General features: G+C 39.6%; 2 protein-coding genes across 2 annotated transcripts; one reads left to right on the forward strand and one right to left on the reverse strand.

The window, feature by feature from the left end:
• Nucleotides 1-2,719: 2,719 nt before the first annotated feature.
• mc2r (melanocortin 2 receptor) lies at nt 2,720-4,455 on the forward strand. Its single transcript, XM_088307217.1, has 2 exons — nt 2,720-3,069; nt 3,918-4,455. The coding sequence occupies exons 1-2, from the start codon at nt 2,720-2,722 to the stop codon at nt 4,453-4,455; spliced, it is 888 nt and encodes a 295-aa protein (XP_088163343.1).
• Nucleotides 4,456-10,408: 5,953 nt separating this feature from the next.
• LOC148329490 (melanocortin receptor 5-like) lies at nt 10,409-20,052 on the reverse strand. Its single transcript, XM_088306200.1, has 5 exons — nt 19,939-20,052; nt 15,189-15,378; nt 14,956-15,062; nt 12,977-13,165; nt 10,409-11,210 (listed from the first exon to the last, which is right to left on the reverse strand). Exons 2-5 carry the CDS (start codon nt 15,315-15,317, stop codon nt 10,640-10,642), a joined length of 996 nt encoding a protein of 331 aa, XP_088162326.1. The 5' UTR covers nt 15,318-15,378; nt 19,939-20,052; the 3' UTR covers nt 10,409-10,639.
• Nucleotides 20,053-21,608: the final 1,556 nt, after the last annotated feature.

Consider the following 21,608-nt stretch of genomic DNA (forward strand, 5'->3'; position numbering starts at 1 on the left):
ATCTAATATCTATATACAAGTGTATCTTCGGGTCTCAAACCTGTTGTCTTTTCTCTGTGTGATGTGTGGGCTTCGTACAAGCTATTAATTACTGTCTTGTGTGTTTATCCAGACATCCATAATCTGAGTAGCTTCTCCTCATGAGTGCTGGAGCCTATCCCAGCTATCTTCGGGCAGCAGGCAGATTACACCCTGAGCTGGTTGACAGCCAATCGCTGGGCACACAAAGACAAACAACCATGGGACAATTCAAACTGTCCAAATCAACCTGCCATGCATGTCTTTGGAATGTGGGAGGATACCGGAGTACCCGGAGAAATCCCACACAGGCACGGGAATCGAACCCTGCACCTCTGTAATACCTGAATCCCTATAACAGTTACTTGCATTGGGCACATTCGTGGAGAAGATTTCTATTAGACACTGTAGTTGTATTTATGAGCGAAACATTTCAATAACGCATATGGGTATGTTTCACTTGTGTTTTTTAGAAAAAGAAATTCTGTAGTGTGTAATACAACGTTTCGGTATAAGTGTGAGAACTAATACTGAATAATGCCCCTAAGGCCGAGCATACTTTTTACTGGCTGACCCTTTTCCATAAATACACGCAGAAAATGAAGAAAAAAAAAACGAGCATATGTTCCAGCCTTGGTGAGGCAGCGTCCCAAGGCTGCAACAACAGTTGCGTACATCCATCACGTAAACTAACCACACTCTCAAATCACTGTGGACAACGTCAGCTCATATAGCATTCATCCTTGGCTGAAATGCTCAGATCTGTGACAAGTCCTTTCCGATAGGTTCTTCAAAGACAACTGTGGAGAATCAAGGTAGGTTGTTACAGCACTCACTATTCACCTAATTTAAGTTTTCCCTTTATATTGTTGTTCCAAGACTTTATCTGGATATTATTTTTTTCCAAATATGATAATTTAGAATAGGGTAATTTTACACAAATTCTAATCCAGTCTAATTGACTTCAGCTTCACATTGTGAATGTATCAAGCGTACATTTGAAGTCAGAAATTGGCATATACTATAATAAGCGTTATTAAGAGTTCGTCAATGTTTTGTTTCCCTGAGTTTATTAGTATCGGTAGATCTTAACAGCACAAATCATAAATAGAGATATTCAGAATTGGAATGTTGTGCGTGTTAATGAATACATTTCGTTGAAGATCTTCAGCCCCTGAGTGCCTCGCCAGGTGTGTGTTTATTCTAGTATTAAGAAAATGTCATCTTTCCAAATCTCTGAGCTAATCAAAAGGCCCAACTTTTAGAAACTTCAGCTAAACACAAGTTAGCTTTATTACCTCCCATCGATTAATTAGTCGGAATCACTGAGGGAATCCTGATATCAAATCTGTCAGTATTTATATTTCAAAGAATGGTCCATCATTAAATATTTAAACTACTGGACAGTAGATTATGGTATATTACAGATAAAAGAAAACATCCATCCATCCATCCATTATCTAAGCCGTTTATCCTCACAAGTGTCGCGGGGTGCTGGAGCCTATCACAGATATGTCTGAATCTTAGTAACTGGATGTATAAATGTAAACACATCTTGGTGTTGTAGGATACTCAGTGTCGCAAAGTGAGACATAAGGTCATTATGACGATATAGAGATTCTAAATATCTCACTGTTTAAAAGTAATTGAATGAAATGAAAGCAAAGGTGGCGGGGGGAGGCGTCCGTTGCTTTGTGCTTGCATGCATCCTGTGGCATTGATTAAGTATAGTGCAAGAGCACTCACATCATGCTGCCTCACTCTGGCATTATTATTATATAATAGAGCTCAGCTAAATGGGAACAACACCGAAATCCTTTTCTATGCCTTAGACTGCTGTCAATGTTGGTCTCGTTTCAGTTGCTGAAAAAAACAAAAAACAAAAAAAAAAGCATCAGCTACACTTTTGTAGCCTGTTTTTTAACATGTTACGTGGCAGTGGCACATTTGCTTTATTATCTTTCACACTAAATGGCATCGACCAATTTCGAGAAATTATCCAGCCGTGATGCCCCATTTTTCACTAACAAGCTCAATTTGTATATTTTTTCATCAGGGAACTGAAATTAACCATCATTTTCTTTTTTATCCATTAATTTGGGGGAAATTAGGAAATAAGTGATGACTTGAAAAACTAATGGGTAATATGGCCACGCCCCCCTCTGCTCTCTCAATGTTTCGCTCTGAGTCACTGAAGGGACGGGTTACCCACTCTCCGTTGGAAATCATTGTACTTTCATTGCTCATAACGTCCAAAAACGGTGATCAATGGGTACCAAAATTCATGTGAACATCCCTACCTATGACCACTTCAAAATGTCAAAAGCTTGAGAATATTTGAGGATGAGGAACTGTGGAAGTGAGCAGAGCTACATAGATGTAGGCTGGGAGGACACATACACTGCGGTGAGGACGTGCGCGGCATAAAGCACCAGTTGGGATATTTACAGGCCGGAATTGTCATGCATCTGGGCCGGTCTGGTTTGTCCTAACTTGTATGTCTTGTCAACACTTGCTCGTCTTTCTGTAGGTGAGAGGAGAAGACACATTTCAAAACATTGAAACGTTGACTTGGAGAAAACCACCTGGCCAAAGAACGCAATCCCCATCAAAACTGGAGGACTGCAAGAAAAAGATTAGGGGAAAGACACGTTCACAGGTACCAAGCGGGCATAGGAGCATATACAGTGCACCGAATTTCATGAACACCTCAATGAACAAGTCAGACTGCCCAGAGTTGAGTGTTCCTGTCCCGGTCTTCTTCACCATTGGGGTTCTCAGTCTGATGGAGAATCTTTTGGTTGTGGTTGCCGTCATATACAACCGAAACCTCCACTCGCCCATGTACTGCTTCATGTGCAGCCTCGCGGGCTTCAACACCGTCGCCAGCCTCACTAAAACCTGTGAGAACGTCCTGCTTGTGTTTGCAGATGTGGGACAATTGGAGAAGGAAGGTTCCTCTGAGACCAAGCTTGATGACGTGATTGACTCACTGCTCTGTATGTCCTTTGTGGGTTCAATTTTCAGCTTCCTGGCCATAGCCGTGGACCGGTATGTGGATAGGTCTTGTGTGCATGCAGTCACAATGTTTGGAATTACAGGTTGTATTTCAACTGGATAGTTAGGGCCAATCACTGGGTAATAATGGCAATGATGTGCCTACTTTGATTTTTTTTTTTTTTTTTTTAATCTAAGCATTCATTAAAAGGGCTACCGTGAATGCAAAGATCTACACTACTTGAAAAAACTCCTACTTCTTATGTTCAGAATCATTCACTCATTCCTTACTTCTTCATCACTACATACATAGGACTTGGGATATCCATTGTATTGTTTTTATTATACAGTCCAATAATTTAGCCAATAAATGGCAGTAATAATTTCCACATTTGCTTATTCTAGTCTATAGTCAAGGCCACCCTTATTGAGTCCAGGTCAAGTCCGAGTCCACAAGGTGCAGGACCAAGTCCAAGTCCAGATAACATCAAGAGTAAACCTTAAGAAAGACAAACACAAAATTTCACAACCATAAAATGAGAGAAATGTCATCATGCTCAACATGCTTCTTAGATGTTTTCTTTGCTTTTTTTAACTGTGTGAAAATAGACAACAAAAACATTAACCATTTTTTGTAGGACCGCTGCCAGAGTCGAACAATGTGTTCGAAATTGTCTTCATACTGAATCTGCTGGTTGCTTCATGTTTTTTTTTTTTTTTTAAGAATTTTTCATTGTGGCCCCGATTCTGCATATGATTAATTTCAGGCAAATTCAAACTCTTCATTTTGGATTTGGTCAGAATTTCTTGTTATTCAATATAGATTAGGTATTAATTGAGTAACTTTGTAATCAGCAGCAGTCGTGTATTTGTCGTGAAATAATCATTGCTTTTTATTGCAGATACGTCTCAATATTCCATGCGCTTAGATACCACAACATCATGACAATGCGGCGCACAGGAACCAGTCTGGGCATCATCTGGACAACATGTGGGGTGTCAGCTGTGTTCATGGTGAGGTTCTTCGACTTCAAGTTCATCATGATCTGCTTTGTTTGCCTCTTTTTGATCTCCTTTACCATCATTTACTTCCTCTATGTTTATATGTTCATGCTGGCACGTAACCATGCCAGGAAGATTGCCTCTGTGAGCTCAGGTGGAGGTGAGAAATGTCGTCTGAGGTGGTGGGGGAGCAGTATGAGAGGAGCCCTGACACTTACTATCCTGTTTGGGGCATTTGTTGTTTGTTGGGCACCTTTTTTCCTCCACCTCATCATCATGACAGTGTGCCCGACTGACCCATATTGCGAGTGTTACAGATCACTCTTCCAGCTTCACGTATTGTTGCTTATGAGCCATTCCCTCATTGATCCCGCGATCTATGCCTTCCGGAGCGCAGAGCTTAGGCATACGTTCAGGAAAATGCTCCTTTGTTCGTGAGATAGTCTATATTTAAATATTGATGGGCTGCCTGTCAGTCTATTTTCATTACCTGAGCATAATGAACGAATGTTCAGTGCTAAATCAAATCCACTCTCTTGGGGACATGGGGACAAAAAAAAATTCCTTTGTCAATGAAATTAGTCAAGAAGGCTAATTTATAATCTAAATTCGCAAAGAAGATATTTGCCAATGTACTGGTCGACTCTATTATGCTTTGCATTCACCCGTGCATCCGTTTTCTAAAACGCAAAGTCAAAGAAAAACATACAATATGAAGGGCTTTTATTTTTAAAGTTTTGCTATTTGTTTATTTATAGACACACGGGCGCTAGTACAAGCAAGTTAGTAAACTAGAGCTACGACCTGTGTCTGTAGTTTTTCCAATTTATCAACGTTTCCGGTATATTAGCGACTTTTCCAACCCCTCTCGTAACATGATTTCCAAAAAAGAGAGAAAGTTTGCAACATTTCTATTCCATGCGCGTTGGAGGAAAGCAGCCCAAGAAGATTTGGCATGAAAACACACTACGGAAATCTGAAGTATGCAGTACTGTACATAATGGGTGGAATCGAAGTTATCACTTTATGACTTATCACGCTAAATAATATTATACTTCCCAATTATTTGTTGCAGTTTGCAGTTGGTCCTCAAAATTAATGTTAGAATTTAGATTAGATTATTTACTCTAGTTGTACATTCACAATTCCGCCATAGCGGTACTTCTTCCTGTTTCAGAATTGGAATTAAAAAAAAAAAAATTAATCTCTGACCGAACGTGAGCTGAGCGTTCCTGGCGTCACGCTCCCAATGTTGGAAAGTGGCCCGGACAGAGCAAAAAAAGGTTGGATAATGGTGAGTGCATTGACTTGTTTAGCGCTGTTGAATTGTCAATCAGGCAGCACGGTGGACGACTGCTTAGCACGATGGCCTCACAGTGCAATGGTTGTGCGATTGATTCCAGCTCCGACCTTCCTGTGTGAAGTTTGCATGTTCTTCCCGTTTCTCCGGGTACTACGGTTTTCTCCCATGTTCCAAAAACATGCATAGTAGGTTGATTGGACACTCTAAATTGGCCCAAAGTGTGAGAGCGGATGGCTGTTTGTCTTTGTGTGCCATGGGATTGGCTGACAACCAGTCCAGGGTGTACCCTGCCTACTGCTCGAGGACAACCGGGATAGGCTCCGGCACCCTCGTGAGGAGAAGTGGATGGATGGATGGAAATTTCAACCGAGCATAGCATTTAGCATGGATGACAGTAACCAACGGTCACCAGATTGACTAGCGATTACATTTGATATAAACAGTTCCTGGTGAGGGTTTATTCCATGTTTGATTTTGAATTAAATTGTAGCGTCTCGGTTTTTTATTGTGAAAAATCTGATCACCCTATACTTGGCCCTCAGTAAGCTTCCTAGTTTCTCATGTGGCCCATTTGCAAAATTGATTGGCTTCCCCTGACTTAACACACTGATAACCAGGCATTTAGAAAACTAACTCATTGCTAACGGCTTTCGTGACTAGTGTAATTTTGCGTGGAGGCATATTAGACTGGGTGTTGGCAATTTCGCAGATGTGCACAAGGCGGTGTATTCTAAAAAGGCCAGTTTGTTCCGCTGTGGGCGTGAACACAGCCTACTTCATTTGTCGCCAATTAAAGTGGAGCCGCTCAATCCCTTTAAATGTGGTGCAATCACATCTTGCATAGAGATATCTCTTTGTGGAAAAGTACACAGCGATCATTGAGTGACTGCGCCACTTCCCTAAGCCGATGTGACAATACCATCATGAAATACAGAATGAGCTGGTTATAACAGCTGGCAACTTAATCCTGACAATTATATAATAAGAGGCACAGCGAGCCTTGCGCCTGCAGGAAAATTAGAATATCCCAGCATTTTCTCATATGCAATCTAGGAAAATAGAGCCTAAAGAGACTGGTAATAATTTACAACGTAACATATTTCTGGACTATGGTAGGAAAGTGACAAAACATGAAAGCACATTGAAAACATGCAATCTTTTCACATGAAGATCACATCGCAAACTGAACCTTAAGGCGCACATGTCATTGTGCTTGCCGCCAGAGGCAAAGCAAAAAGGACAACATGCCAGGCAATTGCCTTGAGCCCCGAGCTAAAAGTGTTCCAGAGGGAAGGCTGACATTGGCCTATGTCCATGATAAAGCACTGCGTTAACACTGCAACAACAACATGTCTTGTCGAGAACTTCTGCGCAGCCTCTTACTAGCAGTTGCTCGCTAGTGGGCCCCACCTCAAAGAGACGGATGATTTTGGTCCATGTCCATGACACAACTGTAAGCAGACACTGCAATGACAGTTGAAAAATTCTCCAAAGGGTGTTTTGGAAATACACCTAGTGTACATTAAAATAAATCCACTTACAATTCAGGGCTCACAAAATAAAAAGAAAAGAGAATGGGGAAAAGAAAATATAGTCGTATTTTATAGTAGCACTTGTGATTGTATTCCTGTTATATGACAAAGTAGAGATGCCAGTTTGTCCGAACACTGTCAAGCATCGGAAAGGTTTACTGAAAATCATTAGTTAAACAGTGAGGCCGCTATTATACAAATTCATGTAAAATAACAGTGGTGGGCACTGTAAATTTTGCCCGTACTGCATCGTTAAGCTGTCATTATATCAAGACGAACCAAAACCTATTTGATGTCAAATTGTGTTTGGAACTGAAACATATCACATATCTCCTTTATTTGATAGGCTGAAAGTTACATGAAATAAAATTAAGCATTGAAATTGTTACTGCAAATCACAGTTCAGTAATTATTCCATACACATTGCAAATTTTTAATGTTTGTGGCACACAAATCAGCACTTGTCCATAAATCCATCCATCGTCTGCGCCGCTTCTCCTCACCAGGGTCGCGGGGGGTACACCCTGAATTGCTGTCCAGCCAATTGCAGGGCACACATAGACGAACAACCATCCACGCTCACACTTACACCTAGGGGCAATTTAGAGTGTCCAATCAACCTGCCATGCATGTTTTTGGAATGTGGGAGGAAACTGGAGTACCCGGGGAAACGGAACGGGAGAACGGAACGGGGAGAACATGCAAACACCACACAGGAAGGCCGGAGCTTGACTTGAAACCACGACCTCTGCACTGTGAGGTCATCGTGCTAACCAGTCGGCCACCGTGCCGCCCATCAGCACTTGTATAAACATTTATTTTTTTTGTTTTCTTTCAGAGTTGTCAAGTTTTTTTGTTAGGTCTAGAAACTCCTCTGCTTCCTGAACTCAATCGTGCATACTGAATTTAAGGAGATGACACTAAGTTTTATTGCCAGTAGGGACCATTTGTCTCCAACCAAAAAATTCAGTTTTAACCTTTTGTTTCAACCCACGGTATAAAGTATTACCAACCATTAAACTCTTCACCTTCTCTTTACTGAAAACGTTCTTTTTTGAAGTACATCAATTTGCCTGGAAAAAGGATGGCATCTACTTTTCACGCAGTCAGCAGAAATAGGCTCTAGCTCCCCGTGACCCTGAACAGGATGGTGGTATAGAAAATGGATGGATCATTAAAGCCACTAAATGAAGGGTCATCTACCTACCGTATATGCCACATAGTTGACGGCTGACTCATAATTTTGAATTGTTTCTAAACCCTTCTTCAAACATGCAAATTTATCATTTATGTTAAGATGATTGCAATAGCATGTAGTTGTGAACTTGTAAAGAACACACTTATTTAAAAAAAAAAATCATAATCACATACATTGAAGGTTGACCGTTTTAGCCGTGTCAGCTGCTGTGAAAACCAGTCAGTGTCTAGTCTGGCCACCATTTCCGTTACCCAATGAAACATTTCTTCACATTTTCACGTGACCTTTTATTCTAGGCGCACCAGATACTGACTGTACCCAGGACCCACTAATACAGTAAAACCGCAAATATTAGGTGGCCATTTATATTGTGGCCATCCGAAGGCACTCCTGTGCAATAAGCATAATGCCTAATCAGCATCTTGATCTTGATGAGGTGGATGAATTATTACAACAAATGAGAAATGCTCACAATGTTAGTAGAATGTGAGAGAAAGAGGCCTTTTTTGGTTTTAGTTTAGTTTATATTTGTGTTCAATATATATCCCTGTCAATAATTGTCCTTCCCACTTGGCACTAATTGTACAAATATGATTGAATCATAATTACATCTTATTACTTGCCACATCCCAACAAACGACTTCATAATGTTCTGTTTTTATTCTTGCTTGGATTATATTTACTTTTATATTTTAACAACCATTCAATGTTGGTCTTTGTATTTGTTTTTACTTTGTTTGCTTCTGTAATCATACAACTGCTCTCTGTCGTATGTGAATATTACTGCTCTGAGAATGTAATTTCCTTCATGAGTTGTATAAAGCACCCATGCATCTATCAATTTCTCAACAGTGGATATGAAAGTCTACACACTTATTAAATTTTTTTATGACATAAAAATTGAGACCAAGAATAATCCTTTAAAAACTTTCCCTTCTAAAAACGTTGCATGACAATGTCTGACTATGACTGTCATCTAAAAATGTAGTGGAGGTGGACATGCCCAATCTTTAACCACAATATTAGATCTTTCACTTGGTGCACAAGAAAGTGAGAAACAAACTACATAACAAACGACTAACAAAAAAGTAACCAATTGTTGATGCGACCAATAAGGCTAACTAAATTTGGAGAGGGACTGAGCGCATCACTGAACGAGGAAAACGTTGGAAAGGAGGCAATCGTCTGCTATCTTTCCTCTGCTACTTCTGCATTTAAGGTGGATCTCAGCCCTGCTCATCCGCACAGTCAGGCCAATGTCAAAACAAAAACACACAGCAGCACCATGGACCATGACAGGAAATGTCCTCACGGTGATTTGTTCCACATTCATTCATTCATTTCACAATTGGCCACAGTACATCATGTCAGATCGTAACTAAGACAAAAACTCTCCATTTTGACATTAGATTTTATTCAGTCAAAAATAAATGCAATCATTCATTTAAACAATACATGATGAAGATTGTCTAATTCTTGTATAAAATTCCACAAAGAGTGCATGAACTGTGTAACGAGCAATAACAATGTGTTTTTTTTAGCAACATAATGTTAAGCTCAAGCAGGGTGTCTTTCATTATTTGAACATTGAATGTGTAAAAATTACATTTTTTATTTTTGATTTAGCTAAAACACACACATTTTCATAACTGATAATAATTTTTAAAACTGCATTAGTTTTAAAAATTTAGCATAGTATTTCGAGTTTTTATTCAAATGTGGTTTTCAGCAGTATGAGTTTTCAGGTGTCGGAATGAAAATGCAAGAATGATTGTTTGGCTGCAGTGAACAGAAAACCTAATAACGCCCAGCACGGTGCGGCGCGTTCTGCCAAATTCCCAAACACGCTAAAAATGATCCTGCACGAAAATCAAGATGCTCCTGCTTTTACACTCAAGTACACATGTCCTATGTTGGAAAATAGAGCCCACACAGTTTGTTAGTAAAAAATGGACAACAGAGTCCCTTTAAACAGCTTCAAAAGGGTTGTTGACCCCTCGCTTATACTCATCTCTCTTACAATACACGTGACCGCAGATGTAAAACAGCATGTCCTTCGGTTCATGTGACAATCAAATGTATTGTTCGCATGATTTTCATTATTTATTCTCATCAGAGGAGAAGTAATAGAATTAACATTCCTGATTTTCTCTGGAAATGACCTTAGTATCAGCACTTTTTGTGCCTTTCAGGTTTCCAACACAGTGGCAACTATTCATTCGTTGTGTTTGTGTGTTTGCAAACAATGGCTCAATCCAGAAGATGGAATTTTTTAAAACAACACTGTAATGGTCATTACATGCACAGTATTTGCAGTGTTTTTGCTTCCCTTCCACCCCACCAAAAATCAGTAAACAATATAACCTTTATGCAGGTGTTTAATCAAACAGACTTGGATTTATTATCATTTCATTCAACTGGTTACGTGTCTTTACTGTGCTATTTTCATTCATCTGACGTAACAGTGTGAATTTTCTATGAAGCCATGCAAATGTAGTTTCAAAAATCAACTTCCAGAACTTAATATTAAAACAGCTTGTTATAAAGCTCCAGTGTGGAATTTCATTTCACTGCTCATTTCTTTGCTGTTCAGCACTTGCCAGTCAAAGCACAGATGCTGGTGGAGCAATTCCTGAGGTTAAAACAGCAAAATATCTCCTTAAAAGTTTTCCTCATTTCCTGACTCCTGAAGGCATAGATCATTGGATCAATGACCGAATTGCACATGATGAGGATTAGGTACATGTTAAAGTGGGACATGAAGCACACGCAGTAGAGGCTCCGTGGACAGGATATCATAAGGATGAGATGGAGGAATAAGGGAGCCCAGCAGACAATGAAGATCCCCAGAAGAATGGTCAGTGTGATGGCGCCCTTCATGCTGGTCCGCTGATGGATGGTGTTGTAACCGGACAGAGCGGCAATGCGCTTGACATGTGAGCGCGCCAGCATGAACATGTGGCTGTAAAGGGATGCCATGATCACCAGCATGATGAAGAACATGGCCACAAGGCAGATGATGACGGAGGTGGTATCGGAGTAGATGATAAAGATAATCCCGCAGCCTGTGCAGAAGGTCCAAATTCCACCGATGATGCAGCCAGCTCGCCTCACTGTCATGATGTTGTGGTATCTCAGGGCATAGAATATGGTAATATACCTGCAAATAATGAAAACATTACATTTATGTATTTTACTATTTCTTTCATATTTCCACAATCAAAACCTGTTTATGACTGACTGGAATTGTTTTTTTTTTTTCTGTATGTTTGTCCCAAGACGGTAAATATCAAAGAAAAATCACACTCTCATGAAATAAAAAAAAAAAGACCTGTATCTTATTTTCCATTATAATTTCAACAAAAAACAATTCTGCTAAGTTGGATTTGAACAAAAGTCAAGTGAAACAAGTTTGTCATTTCAGTCCTTCTACAAATTATGTGATCATACTTATTAATACTTCCATCCATCCATCATCTGTACCGCTTCTCCTCACTAGGGTCGCTGGAGCCTATCCCAGCTATCTTTGGGCAGTAGGCAGGGGACAACCTGAACTGGTTGCCAGCCAATTGCAGGGCACACAGAGACGAACAACCATCCGCACTCACACTCATACCTAGGGGCAATTTCGAGTGTTCAATCGGCCTGCCATGCATGTTTTTGGAATGTGGGAGGAAACCGGAGTACCCGGAGGAAACCCACGAAAGCACGGGGAGAACATGCAAACTCCACACAGGATGGCCGGAGCCGGGATCGAACCCACACCCGATGCTACTTATTAATCCTTATGAAACTTAAAACCTGACATGACACGCCATGATATTTGTTCGGAAGGCAGCGTCACACCAGTTTCTCACTGATTACAGTTGTACTGGCCTGGTCTCTGTGGGTCTTGTCAAAAATCCAGTCTGCCCATCCGAGACAGAAACAAGACAGAGTAAAAATGCCTTTGAATCCCAGGCCCTTAAAAATTTGTGTTGAGACTGGTCTCAAGACCAAGACTGATCTTGAGAACTACAACGCTACAAAGTGGGAAATACTTTTTCTCCGCTATTTGTCATGGTGACAAAAGCTGTGTGAATTTGCTTGAGACACACTTGACTCCCCAGCTCTGAAACAGGGATATTAACCAAAGCATTATTGTTATTCATTAACCTTGCCGTATATTGTCAGACATTTCTAATTTTATCCATTCATTGTCTGTAACGCTTTTCCTCACAAAGGTCGCGGGCACATGCCTGAGCCTATCCCAGCTATTTTGGGGCAGTAGGCGGGGGACACCCTGAACTGGTTGCCAGCCAATCGCAGGGCACACAGAGACAAAACAACCCTCCGCGCTCTCACTCACACCTAGGGGCAATTCAGGTTGTTCAATCAACCTGCCATGCATGTTTTAGGAATGTAGGAGTAAACCAGAGTACCCGGAGAAAACCCATACAGGTACGGGGGGAACACGCAAACTCCACATAGGAAGGCCGGAGCCGGAATCGAACCCACGACCTCTGCACTGTGAGGCCATCGTGCAAACCAGTCGTCCATCGTGCCGCCCTTTTAAATTTGATTACATTTAATTTATTTATTCTTTTTTGTTTCATGGCCCTTCATAAAAGCCACAAACCAAACAAGAATGACATGAGCAGGGATTTTAATTGCAATGAAATGGCAATCTGATTGAATAAATGCAGCAATTTTGAAAGATGGTGCTACCTTTGATAGTTTAATTAATTCAGTAACCAAGCTCATATCTCGGTTTTTCTTGTATATCCCATCGACATTCCACCTTGCTGAAAATGCATCAGTACTGCATGGTTTAGCATGCTAAAATGATCATTTTGGCTACAACTCAAAGCAAAAAACGAGGATGTGCATGATAATGGAAATAAGTCCAATCGTGTACATTTTGCTCTGTTTGCTAGAAGTAATTACCTGTCCACCGCGATGGCCACTAGACTGCACATTGATGCTACCACAGAGATGCAGATCATGGAATCAAAAACGTTGTCCATGTGTCGGATGAAATGCTCCTCCACCACCAGCTGTCTGTTGTTGAGCATGTAAATGACGACAGTTTCCCAGGCGTTGGACACACTCACTAGCATGTCAGCTACAGCCAAACTGCAAATGCAACAGAGTTCGTTACATTGAATGATTAAAGCCCTATTTTTTTAGAAAGTTACACATGTCTCCCTTCCCAAGACAAAATGAAAAACCTTTAACCTCTGAAATTTGCATCACACCACTTGTCAGGCCTTCATCACATGCCATCTCTTGGGCAAACTCATTTTTCTGGGAATACAAATTTCCAAGATGCAGCCATTTTATGTTGGAACACAAATTACAAGCTTATCTTGCTACATTACAAGGTTTTGTTTTTGGGCGGTCTTTTTATGTTTTTTTGTTCTTCCAACGGTATGCCATGTTAGCTAGCTTCAAGGCACTTATATGTGCTAGACTTCCTTCAATTGAACTTTCCTTTGACTCACTGATTTCAAATGTCAGTGTAGATCAGGAGACACCGAGTTTTTGAAAGGAACAGCTACTGAAAAAACACATTTGCTGAAATTATTTTGGAATTCGGCACGGGCCGATATTGGATTGTGACAATATGATAATCATGAGCAAAGTATTTGCAGAAACAAGGTATTAAAAATACAGCTCTGAAATGACCTTTTTTAATATTTGGGAGGGTACAAACAGTATTTTTTTTCTGAACAATCCATTTTGTTTTCCTGTAGCACAAACATGTACCATGTTCAATGAATAAATAAATAAATAAATGTTTTATTTTTCTTCTGATTTAATTCGTCTCATATATATTGAGATGGCATTTGTGTCATGTGTCATTATCCACAAGGCGCACTACACCCTGAACTGCACCCTGAACTGGTCGCCAGCCAGTCACAGCGCAGACATAGACACCATCACTGAGTGGGAACTGAACCCACGCTGCCTGCACACAACTCGGGCGAGTGTACCACTAACACCGTCAGTGACAGACGTCATTTGTCATCAATTAATTATATATAGACTATTACTTCCTCTCGATCGGTGGGCAAACTATTTGATTGGTGGGCCACAATGAGTTCTATAATTTGACCGAGGGGCCAGACCAGGTAACATCATTCGGAGACATGGATTTGATATAGGGCAGGCGTGGGCAAACTGCGACCCGAGGGCCACATGCGGCCCATTAAATGTTTTAATCCAGCCCACCGAATTTGAAAAAAAAAAAAATGAATAAACCTTGTTCATGTTTTATTTTCTAAAAACTGTGGTTTTTCAAAGACATCCATCTGCTCCTGGTCTGGCCCCTCTGTCAAATTTTAGGACCCATTGTGGCCCACCTATCAAATAGTTTGCCCACCCTTGATATAGGGGATGACAGCCGCCGCGCCGCTGACAACGACCACCCATAGTGGGGTTTTCATTTGTGACAATAACTTAATTTCGGGGTGATCCCGTTATATTATTCCTTTTAAGTTGGACCTGTCAAAAAATGTTGCCTTTTTATGTTTCTGGGAGAAATTAGTTTAACAAAAACTGAAATCAGAGAGCTTGTCAAACCCAAACTCCCCATTCCCTCATTTTGTGCGTTTGGAAATATCCTCTAAGTCCACTGCTTCACTCGGACTGTTTGGAAACTCTGAATGTTTTTCAAATGTGCAATTCGGTAATTCAAAGTACCCTCCCCAAAATAACAGAGTACCAGAGTCCAGTGCATCATGGAGAACAAGGAAAGTAAGCAGTCGAAGCACGAGCTGCTGTTTTCAAGCTGCATTCAGAAATGAACGTGAATGTCCACAACAGTGTGGGTCCCCAAAAAGCATTATTTATTCACAATAGCAATATACTGGATGTTATTGCAAGAGGCCATAACGGTTTGGCTGGTCGAGTTGAACCCTTACCTGCAGACGAAGAAGTACATGGGTGAGTGAAGGTTCTTGTTCTTTACTATGGCTGTAATAACCAGGATGTTCTCCAATAGGGAGATGATCCCCAGGGTCAGAAAGACCTAAGAGAGAGAATGCTGGTCTTTAAAAAAATTCACAAAGTGGATTTATGTTTTGTGAGTATTCCTCTCTGATATGTAACATCTACATATCAGATTGACGACTAACATTACAACACAAAGACATACCTCCACAGCAATGTGGACTTGCTCACATGCTACAGGCTTGTCTGGGAGGCTGGAGTTGGAGAGGTATGGGAAAGTGGAATTACCCATCAACATCTCCTCTTTGTAGGAGGAGCGCAGAGACACGTTCATCCCTGTAGGAGCTCAAGTCCAAATCAGTGTCCCTCAAGCCTAGATGGCATTTTATTGCAGGCTGAAAGAGACAGCAAATGACAAAGAGTCGTTTTTTTTACATTTTCTCTGCTTTATACTGGCATGGAAGCTGACTGATTTGAAACTAACATATTTACAGAGCTATGTGCACTGTAAAAAACGGGGAATGTTGTTTACTTGAAAAATATCCAGTTATGATTTTTCACTCAGACATTCTAAGCAAATGTTCAAAGAAGAGTTTTTGAGTAAATTTCACGAGTTCATTGAATTCCAGAAAATACACTCAAGGGAAGTAAGCTTTTACTTCTTCACATAGCTTATTTCACTCACAAGGTTACTCAATACGATTGAGGATCGAAGAGGCAACCTCCAGATTTGAAGACGGCTGTTCTACACCTGAGTTATTCCTCTACGTCCTGGGGGAAGTATTATTGCTGGTATCTCCAAAAGGAGCCCATAACCTCGTTTTGAAGGTAAGATTCCGAGGTTTGCACCTGACACCAATGGTTTACTGACCGGTCGTCGCAGGGGCTGTAGAGTGGCCATCGCCCAATGTTGAGGTAATGGGTTTGATCCTCAAGCGTTGAGCTCCTTGGTGTATGAAATGTGTATAGAAACGTAAAGTGGCTTCAACCTTGGAGTGACTCTTTAATTGTAATGAACTCATAAAACATACTGAAAAACCCTTTTGTAAGATTTACTCAGAATTTCTGAGTGAAAAAACGTTCCTGGGATTTTTCAAGTAAATATCACCCCCCATTTTTTACACTGTGACTCAACTATAGCCACTACATATAAGACAACTCTATTCAAAATATGATTGATTTATGCAAGTTTTGTTCTCTTCTTTTTCAAAGAAAATCATCCACTTCAGTTAAGGATTTGCTACAAAACTGGAATATCCTTGAATAGCCAGTCAGTGTCCAGCTCTGGACTCAGTCAAGCACAAACCCCAGACCTGGAGGCAGAATCTGTCCATCCACATTTTATGTGGCCTGTATTTCTTATTTTTTCCGACTACTCAAAACTAGTTATCCCACATTAAAGTGATAACAATCACAAATAATAAATAACATTTGACGCAGCTCAGCTTCAGGCTACATGATGCCATGATGTTCAATGTGCTTCTGACAGAACTTGTAAACTCATTTGAAAATGTGAATTAGTGTTGCACAAAAAAAACCTTCAAAACTCAAACAGTAGCATGCTTTTGGCTGCATTTAAAGACCCTCATCCGGCTCCAGTGGAGCAAAACCAATAACAACTGCCATTACAATATTAACGTTTTTATAGCACAATAAGTCATACTGTAGCTGCCGTCAAAGGCAAATCTCATTTACTTTATTCCTTTATTTCATAGTTTTAATGTGGTTCAACAGTAACTGAAAAAAGACATTATTTTGTGTTTAAAATGTAAAGTAAAGTATCATTTTCAGGTGTTTTGGTTTAAAATGGGAGTAAAGAGGGGGAACTTTTTTTTTGTTCCACATGTATAAACTGTTGTTTAGGGACATGGGCATAGATGCACACAATGGCCACAAGAGGCGATGTACCCTGAAGAGAAGGCAGGAGTTTGGCCACATTCACTCAAAAGGAATAAAAGTTTACAAATCTTCACACATAACTTGTCGTCCAGGCCAATGATTTTGAATGAATATTGTGCTATTTACTTTCTTTATTGTTCTTGTGACCCATCCTTATTTTGTGTGCTAATTGCGTTTATATTGCTGTTTTCTTAGTTCTGATGGCATTGTTGGGGTGTTATTGTTGACATGTTAAATCATTAAATGTCTGTTAAAACCGAAGAACGAAGTTGAGGCTTCATGGAAGCCGATAACCAATATTTGAAGCCGATATTCATTCATCGTAAGAAGGGATAAAATGGAGTCAGAATTTTGAATATTAAATATGCCAAAACTTGATTTAGTTTAAATGCATTTAACTGCAACTTTAGCGACGGACATGTTAAAGCTTTGTGAGATCTTTGAAATTTTTTTTTTTTTGTTGAACATAAAGTATCGGGAGCTCCCAGGCTCAACTGCATTGTCTTATAGTTCAATGAAAACAAACTTCTCTTTAAAGTTTACGACAGTAAATAGTTTTCTAAAAGTCCACCTAAACTGAAATGTTTGTCTTTCACAAATCTTTTGTAATTAAATTCAAAACCAGAATAGCATCCTCAACGCAGCGACTCGCCGAAAAAAAAAAAAAAAATCTCATCAACACGGCTGTGTCCCTATCCACTGCTTTTTGTGGGTGTTCTGTCAGCAAAAAAGCAGAAATAGTGACAAATTTTCCTCTAAATGTTTCTTTCACAAGTACGATGAACCTGGCTTGAAAAAAAAAATGACACCCCTGCAAAAGAGCCCTCTTTTGTACCAAAGATATGTACCAAAGAACACATGTCCACTTATCACATTTTTTAATTTTTTTTTTTATTTTAGTTGAAAAATGCTGAGATGATATAAGACAATATCACTGAAAAACTCATTGTCATTTTCCCAAAACTTTTAGACGTGAAGGGAAAGATGAAAAGCTTAAGAGCTGGCCATCGGGTGCAGTGGCTCGGAAAAGAAAGCCTCTGTGTCTAAATCCTGTTTCAGAGCAATGAGACACTTGAATCTTCACTGCAGGCAAATTAACACTCTTTCTCAACTCATGACTTGTGAAGTAGATCCTGCAGCAAATTGTTATGTACCGTAGCACATTCCTATAAAAAGCATCTTCAAAATATTTTTTCATACAAAAACAACCAAAATGAACTCAAGTAATGAAAGTGCTCATAAGTTGTAATTTTTGACAGCTTGTTTGTTGTGATCCAAAATTATTCATGACTTTCAAGAGAAAAAAAATATTTCCGAAATCTGCTTGAAAAGCACACATAAATGTGGTGATGGCTCGCTCAGGCCATCCAATGTGGAGTTTGCATGTTCTGTCAGTGCTCGCGTGCGGGTTTCTCCAGCCTCTTCCCACATTACAAAACATGCATTTTAGATTAATCAAAAACTAATTCCTCCCCATTTGTCAATGTGAGCGTAAAAGTTTGCTTATACAATATGTGCCTTTCAAAACCAGTCCAGGCAATGAAACTGCAATGCCACGGTCAAGGAAGAAATTATGATGATGTCAATTTTCTTGTCTTTCTGCACACCATCAAAGTATGCAAACAACCATCCACATATTGATCCATTTTTATCTACATTATTGGTCAAAAATCCGACTTGGGTCTGTATTGGAAAAGGCAACTCCCTCAAATTGTGTAATGTGTATCATATAGTGACGGTTCAAGCACATTGCACTGAAAGACTCATTTAATGACGATCGATTTTCACTTCAGGGAACATTCATTGCTGATACTGATATTTTGAGGAACACAATTGATTCAAGATATTCACGGACTGAGATGCAAACGTGTAATTATTTGTATTTATGTAGCACGAGCATATTGAAGGTTTTTACTCCCTTGCAATTAGCACTACTACTTTTGCAAATAAGAATTCTAAACAAAATGACGTTGTAAATGGCGAAACACTTTGTGAAAACCTCAATGGAATTAGTCACACAACAACGTAACTTTCTAAATCAAACTGATAAGCCAGACGGTCCATTGAGTTATGTAAGAATTCAGAATAAATTACATAATTCATTGCATCTGTTATTGTCTGGCTGCACACTTTAGTCTGGAATGCGAAACAAGGCATTTAAAATTACACTTTTGCTCTCAACTGACTCCACTGATGAGCGTGTTGATGTGAGTGTCGTGCGGTCCTTTTTATTGACAACTCACAGAATTAAATACAACTTTTACTTTGCCAAAATACATGTTGACCCGTAAAGATCATAATACCTGTCAAGGTGCGGATAGGGTGGGATGAAATAACTTAGGGATATAAACATGTCTAGCCCATTTTTAGTCGTGCTTCAGCACCCTCAAAGAGCAAGCACAAAATTTTGGAGGTCTTTATAACTTTTTTAAAAATTTTTATTTTATTTTATTTTTTTTACTGTGTGTGTTGTCCTTAGCGAGAAAATTGTAAACAAAAATGTGTCTTTAAATGTCTATTCTCGACAGGACATCTTCATTACCGTCAATTAACAACATGATTTACTGTTTGCTTAATTGATTTATTCCAGAAACATCCATACTGTCAACATGAGCACCAGTATGAAATTAAGTCACCGCCTAAACGTCCTAGAATCACCCCTTCTGCGGGACATGCAACCACGTTAGTTTTAACAAACTAACTGTCATTTCATTCTTGGGCTTGTGGGTATCAATGGTGCATGTATTTTTATCACTAACTGGCCAGGAAACAAAATAAATAATATTTTGCAATATTCAGTCCAAAAAACACATATTTCATTTTTGGTTAAATATAATCATTTGACTTTACATGCTGAGTGAAAGCATGTTTTTCTGTGATGAACCTCCAATTTTCATAGAAGCAACATACAAGCAATATTGTTCTTTACTCTAGGTTCAGATATTGACAAAATCAAATTGAGATTAAACACAATTCGGGTCATGTTTGACAAACGGATAGACATTATTGTGAATAGCAAGGTTGAGTATGCAGCCAAGCCAAGATGAACAACTCACCTGTTGCGGCAGCAGTGACTCAACTCCTCTCTTGAGTGGTTTAGTGGACTGGGTTGTTCCTCTGTGGAGCATCAGATTAAAGGATTCACGAACCATGAGAGTGAGGATGTTCTGCAGTGAGGAAGGTTTCCACGAGGAAGAGAGATAGGAGGGTTGGCTTAATTAGTGGGAGAGAGCCTGTGTGTTTTGTGTGTGTAATGTCCGGAAACTCATGACATCATTTATGAGCCATCGACTTCAAGGGGGGCTGTCGCAGCCGTAGACATTTTATTTATTGTTTACTATATAGTGTAGTGTGTGATCTGGAGATGGTATGATTTTACTCATTGCAATGCTCTCACGAGGGAATAAGCTTTGTTTACACTCTGGTCCAATTTCATGCCATTGTGGACTAAATAGGCACGAGACAATACAGGGGGAGGGGATGGGCTAAGTTGACAGGCTGTAATTGCAATGGATGCCTGGCAATTACAGTATATTGCTGACAAAAATTACAGTCTGAAACGTATTGTCGCATGGGATTTGGGCAATTTGTTTCTTCTTATTCAAGTCATATTTTACCGTCATTCTACTGAAATTAATTTTATTTATTTTTTTATTTTTAAAAACACTGTCAGTCATTGAATTGCTCTAGTTTACAATATACTGCAAATAGACAAAGCAAAAATTGAAGGGATTTTTTTGGTTTGTTATTTTTTTAATCAATCACAGCTGACCTGAGGACAGCCTATGTGAACAAATATGTGAATTTCATTACATTCCTTCCGTCCGTCCCGGACGGATGCCCATTTTTCCATTTTTAGGACGGTGGACGGAGGATGAGAAGTTTCTATAAACGGATGAAATTAGCAAGGATGGAAGTATAGAATACCAGGTTTATAGAATTCAAATATTTGCATTTGGAGCAGAATGTTGTGTATACTGGCCCGGAAGGAAACGCTTCACAAGGATGCAGGGTGGATGTTGACCAGGATGATTATTTTATGAATAAGGTCGAAGGGACGATGATGGAAGGGTGCCCAGGTCGCGGACAGAGGACGGTGGATGGACCAGCAAAATAGGATAAAGTGCCCATCTCTCATTTATACGGCCCTGTATAAATGTTAGAGACGTTAACCACTGTAAAGTAAAACTAACAAAGTAAAACTACTCATCCTTTAAACACCTGAACATAGACCCATAATGGAGAATGAGCAGAAATGTGCTATTGTCATGGGAATTGTCGTTTGTTAACATCTGCTTCAGAAAATTGATTTGTATTGTTTATCTGCTATATGTGGACGATCATGTGATCAAACCATGGTTAGCAAACTTCCTGTGCATGCTGCACAAAAGAGGGGATGGCGACATGAAAGTTTGAAGCCACACATGATAAAATGTTACGTTCCTTATGGCTAATGTCGTTGGAAGAATGTTAAATATATGTATATCATTTATTTTTACAAATATGACAGTTGCGATCGATTCCATGCCCGAAGAAAGCTGGGGGTCGGCATTGCTCATATCGTACTGAGCAGTCAGACTTTTTCTTACATTGTAAATAGATACAATTTATGATTCATTGGAACCCTTGTGTTGTGACATTACAAAAACACAAGAAAGCCATAGAAAAAGAAAAACAAGTGGAATTATTCCTCACGATATCTGCTAAGGTCAAGGTTTTCTTTGCG

This window comes from Idiotropiscis lumnitzeri, chromosome 10 (assembly GCF_059441095.1).
Source record: "Idiotropiscis lumnitzeri isolate Australia: NSW breed Sydney's pygmy pipehorse chromosome 10, RoL_Ilum_1.0, whole genome shotgun sequence".
Lineage (NCBI taxonomy): Eukaryota > Metazoa > Chordata > Actinopteri > Syngnathiformes > Syngnathidae > Idiotropiscis > Idiotropiscis lumnitzeri.

Excerpts from the sequence above, each read along its gene's own strand:
- LOC148329490 (XM_088306200.1), bottom strand. The coding sequence starts at position 15,317 with ATGAACGTGTCTCTGCGCTCCTCCTACAAAGAGGAGATGTTGATGGGT. Across the intron at positions 13,166-14,955 it reads ATGTACTTCTTCGTCTGCAG|TTTGGCTGTAGCTGACATGC; the intron begins GTAAGGGTTCAA and ends TTGCATTTGCAG. Across the intron at positions 11,211-12,976 it reads GTGGCCATCGCGGTGGACAG|GTATATTACCATATTCTATG; the intron begins GTAATTACTTCT and ends CATTATTTGCAG.
- mc2r (XM_088307217.1), top strand. The coding sequence starts at position 2,720 with ATGAACACCTCAATGAACAAGTCAGACTGCCCAGAGTTGAGTGTTCCT. Across the intron at positions 3,070-3,917 it reads CTGGCCATAGCCGTGGACCG|ATACGTCTCAATATTCCATG; the intron begins GTATGTGGATAG and ends TTTTTATTGCAG.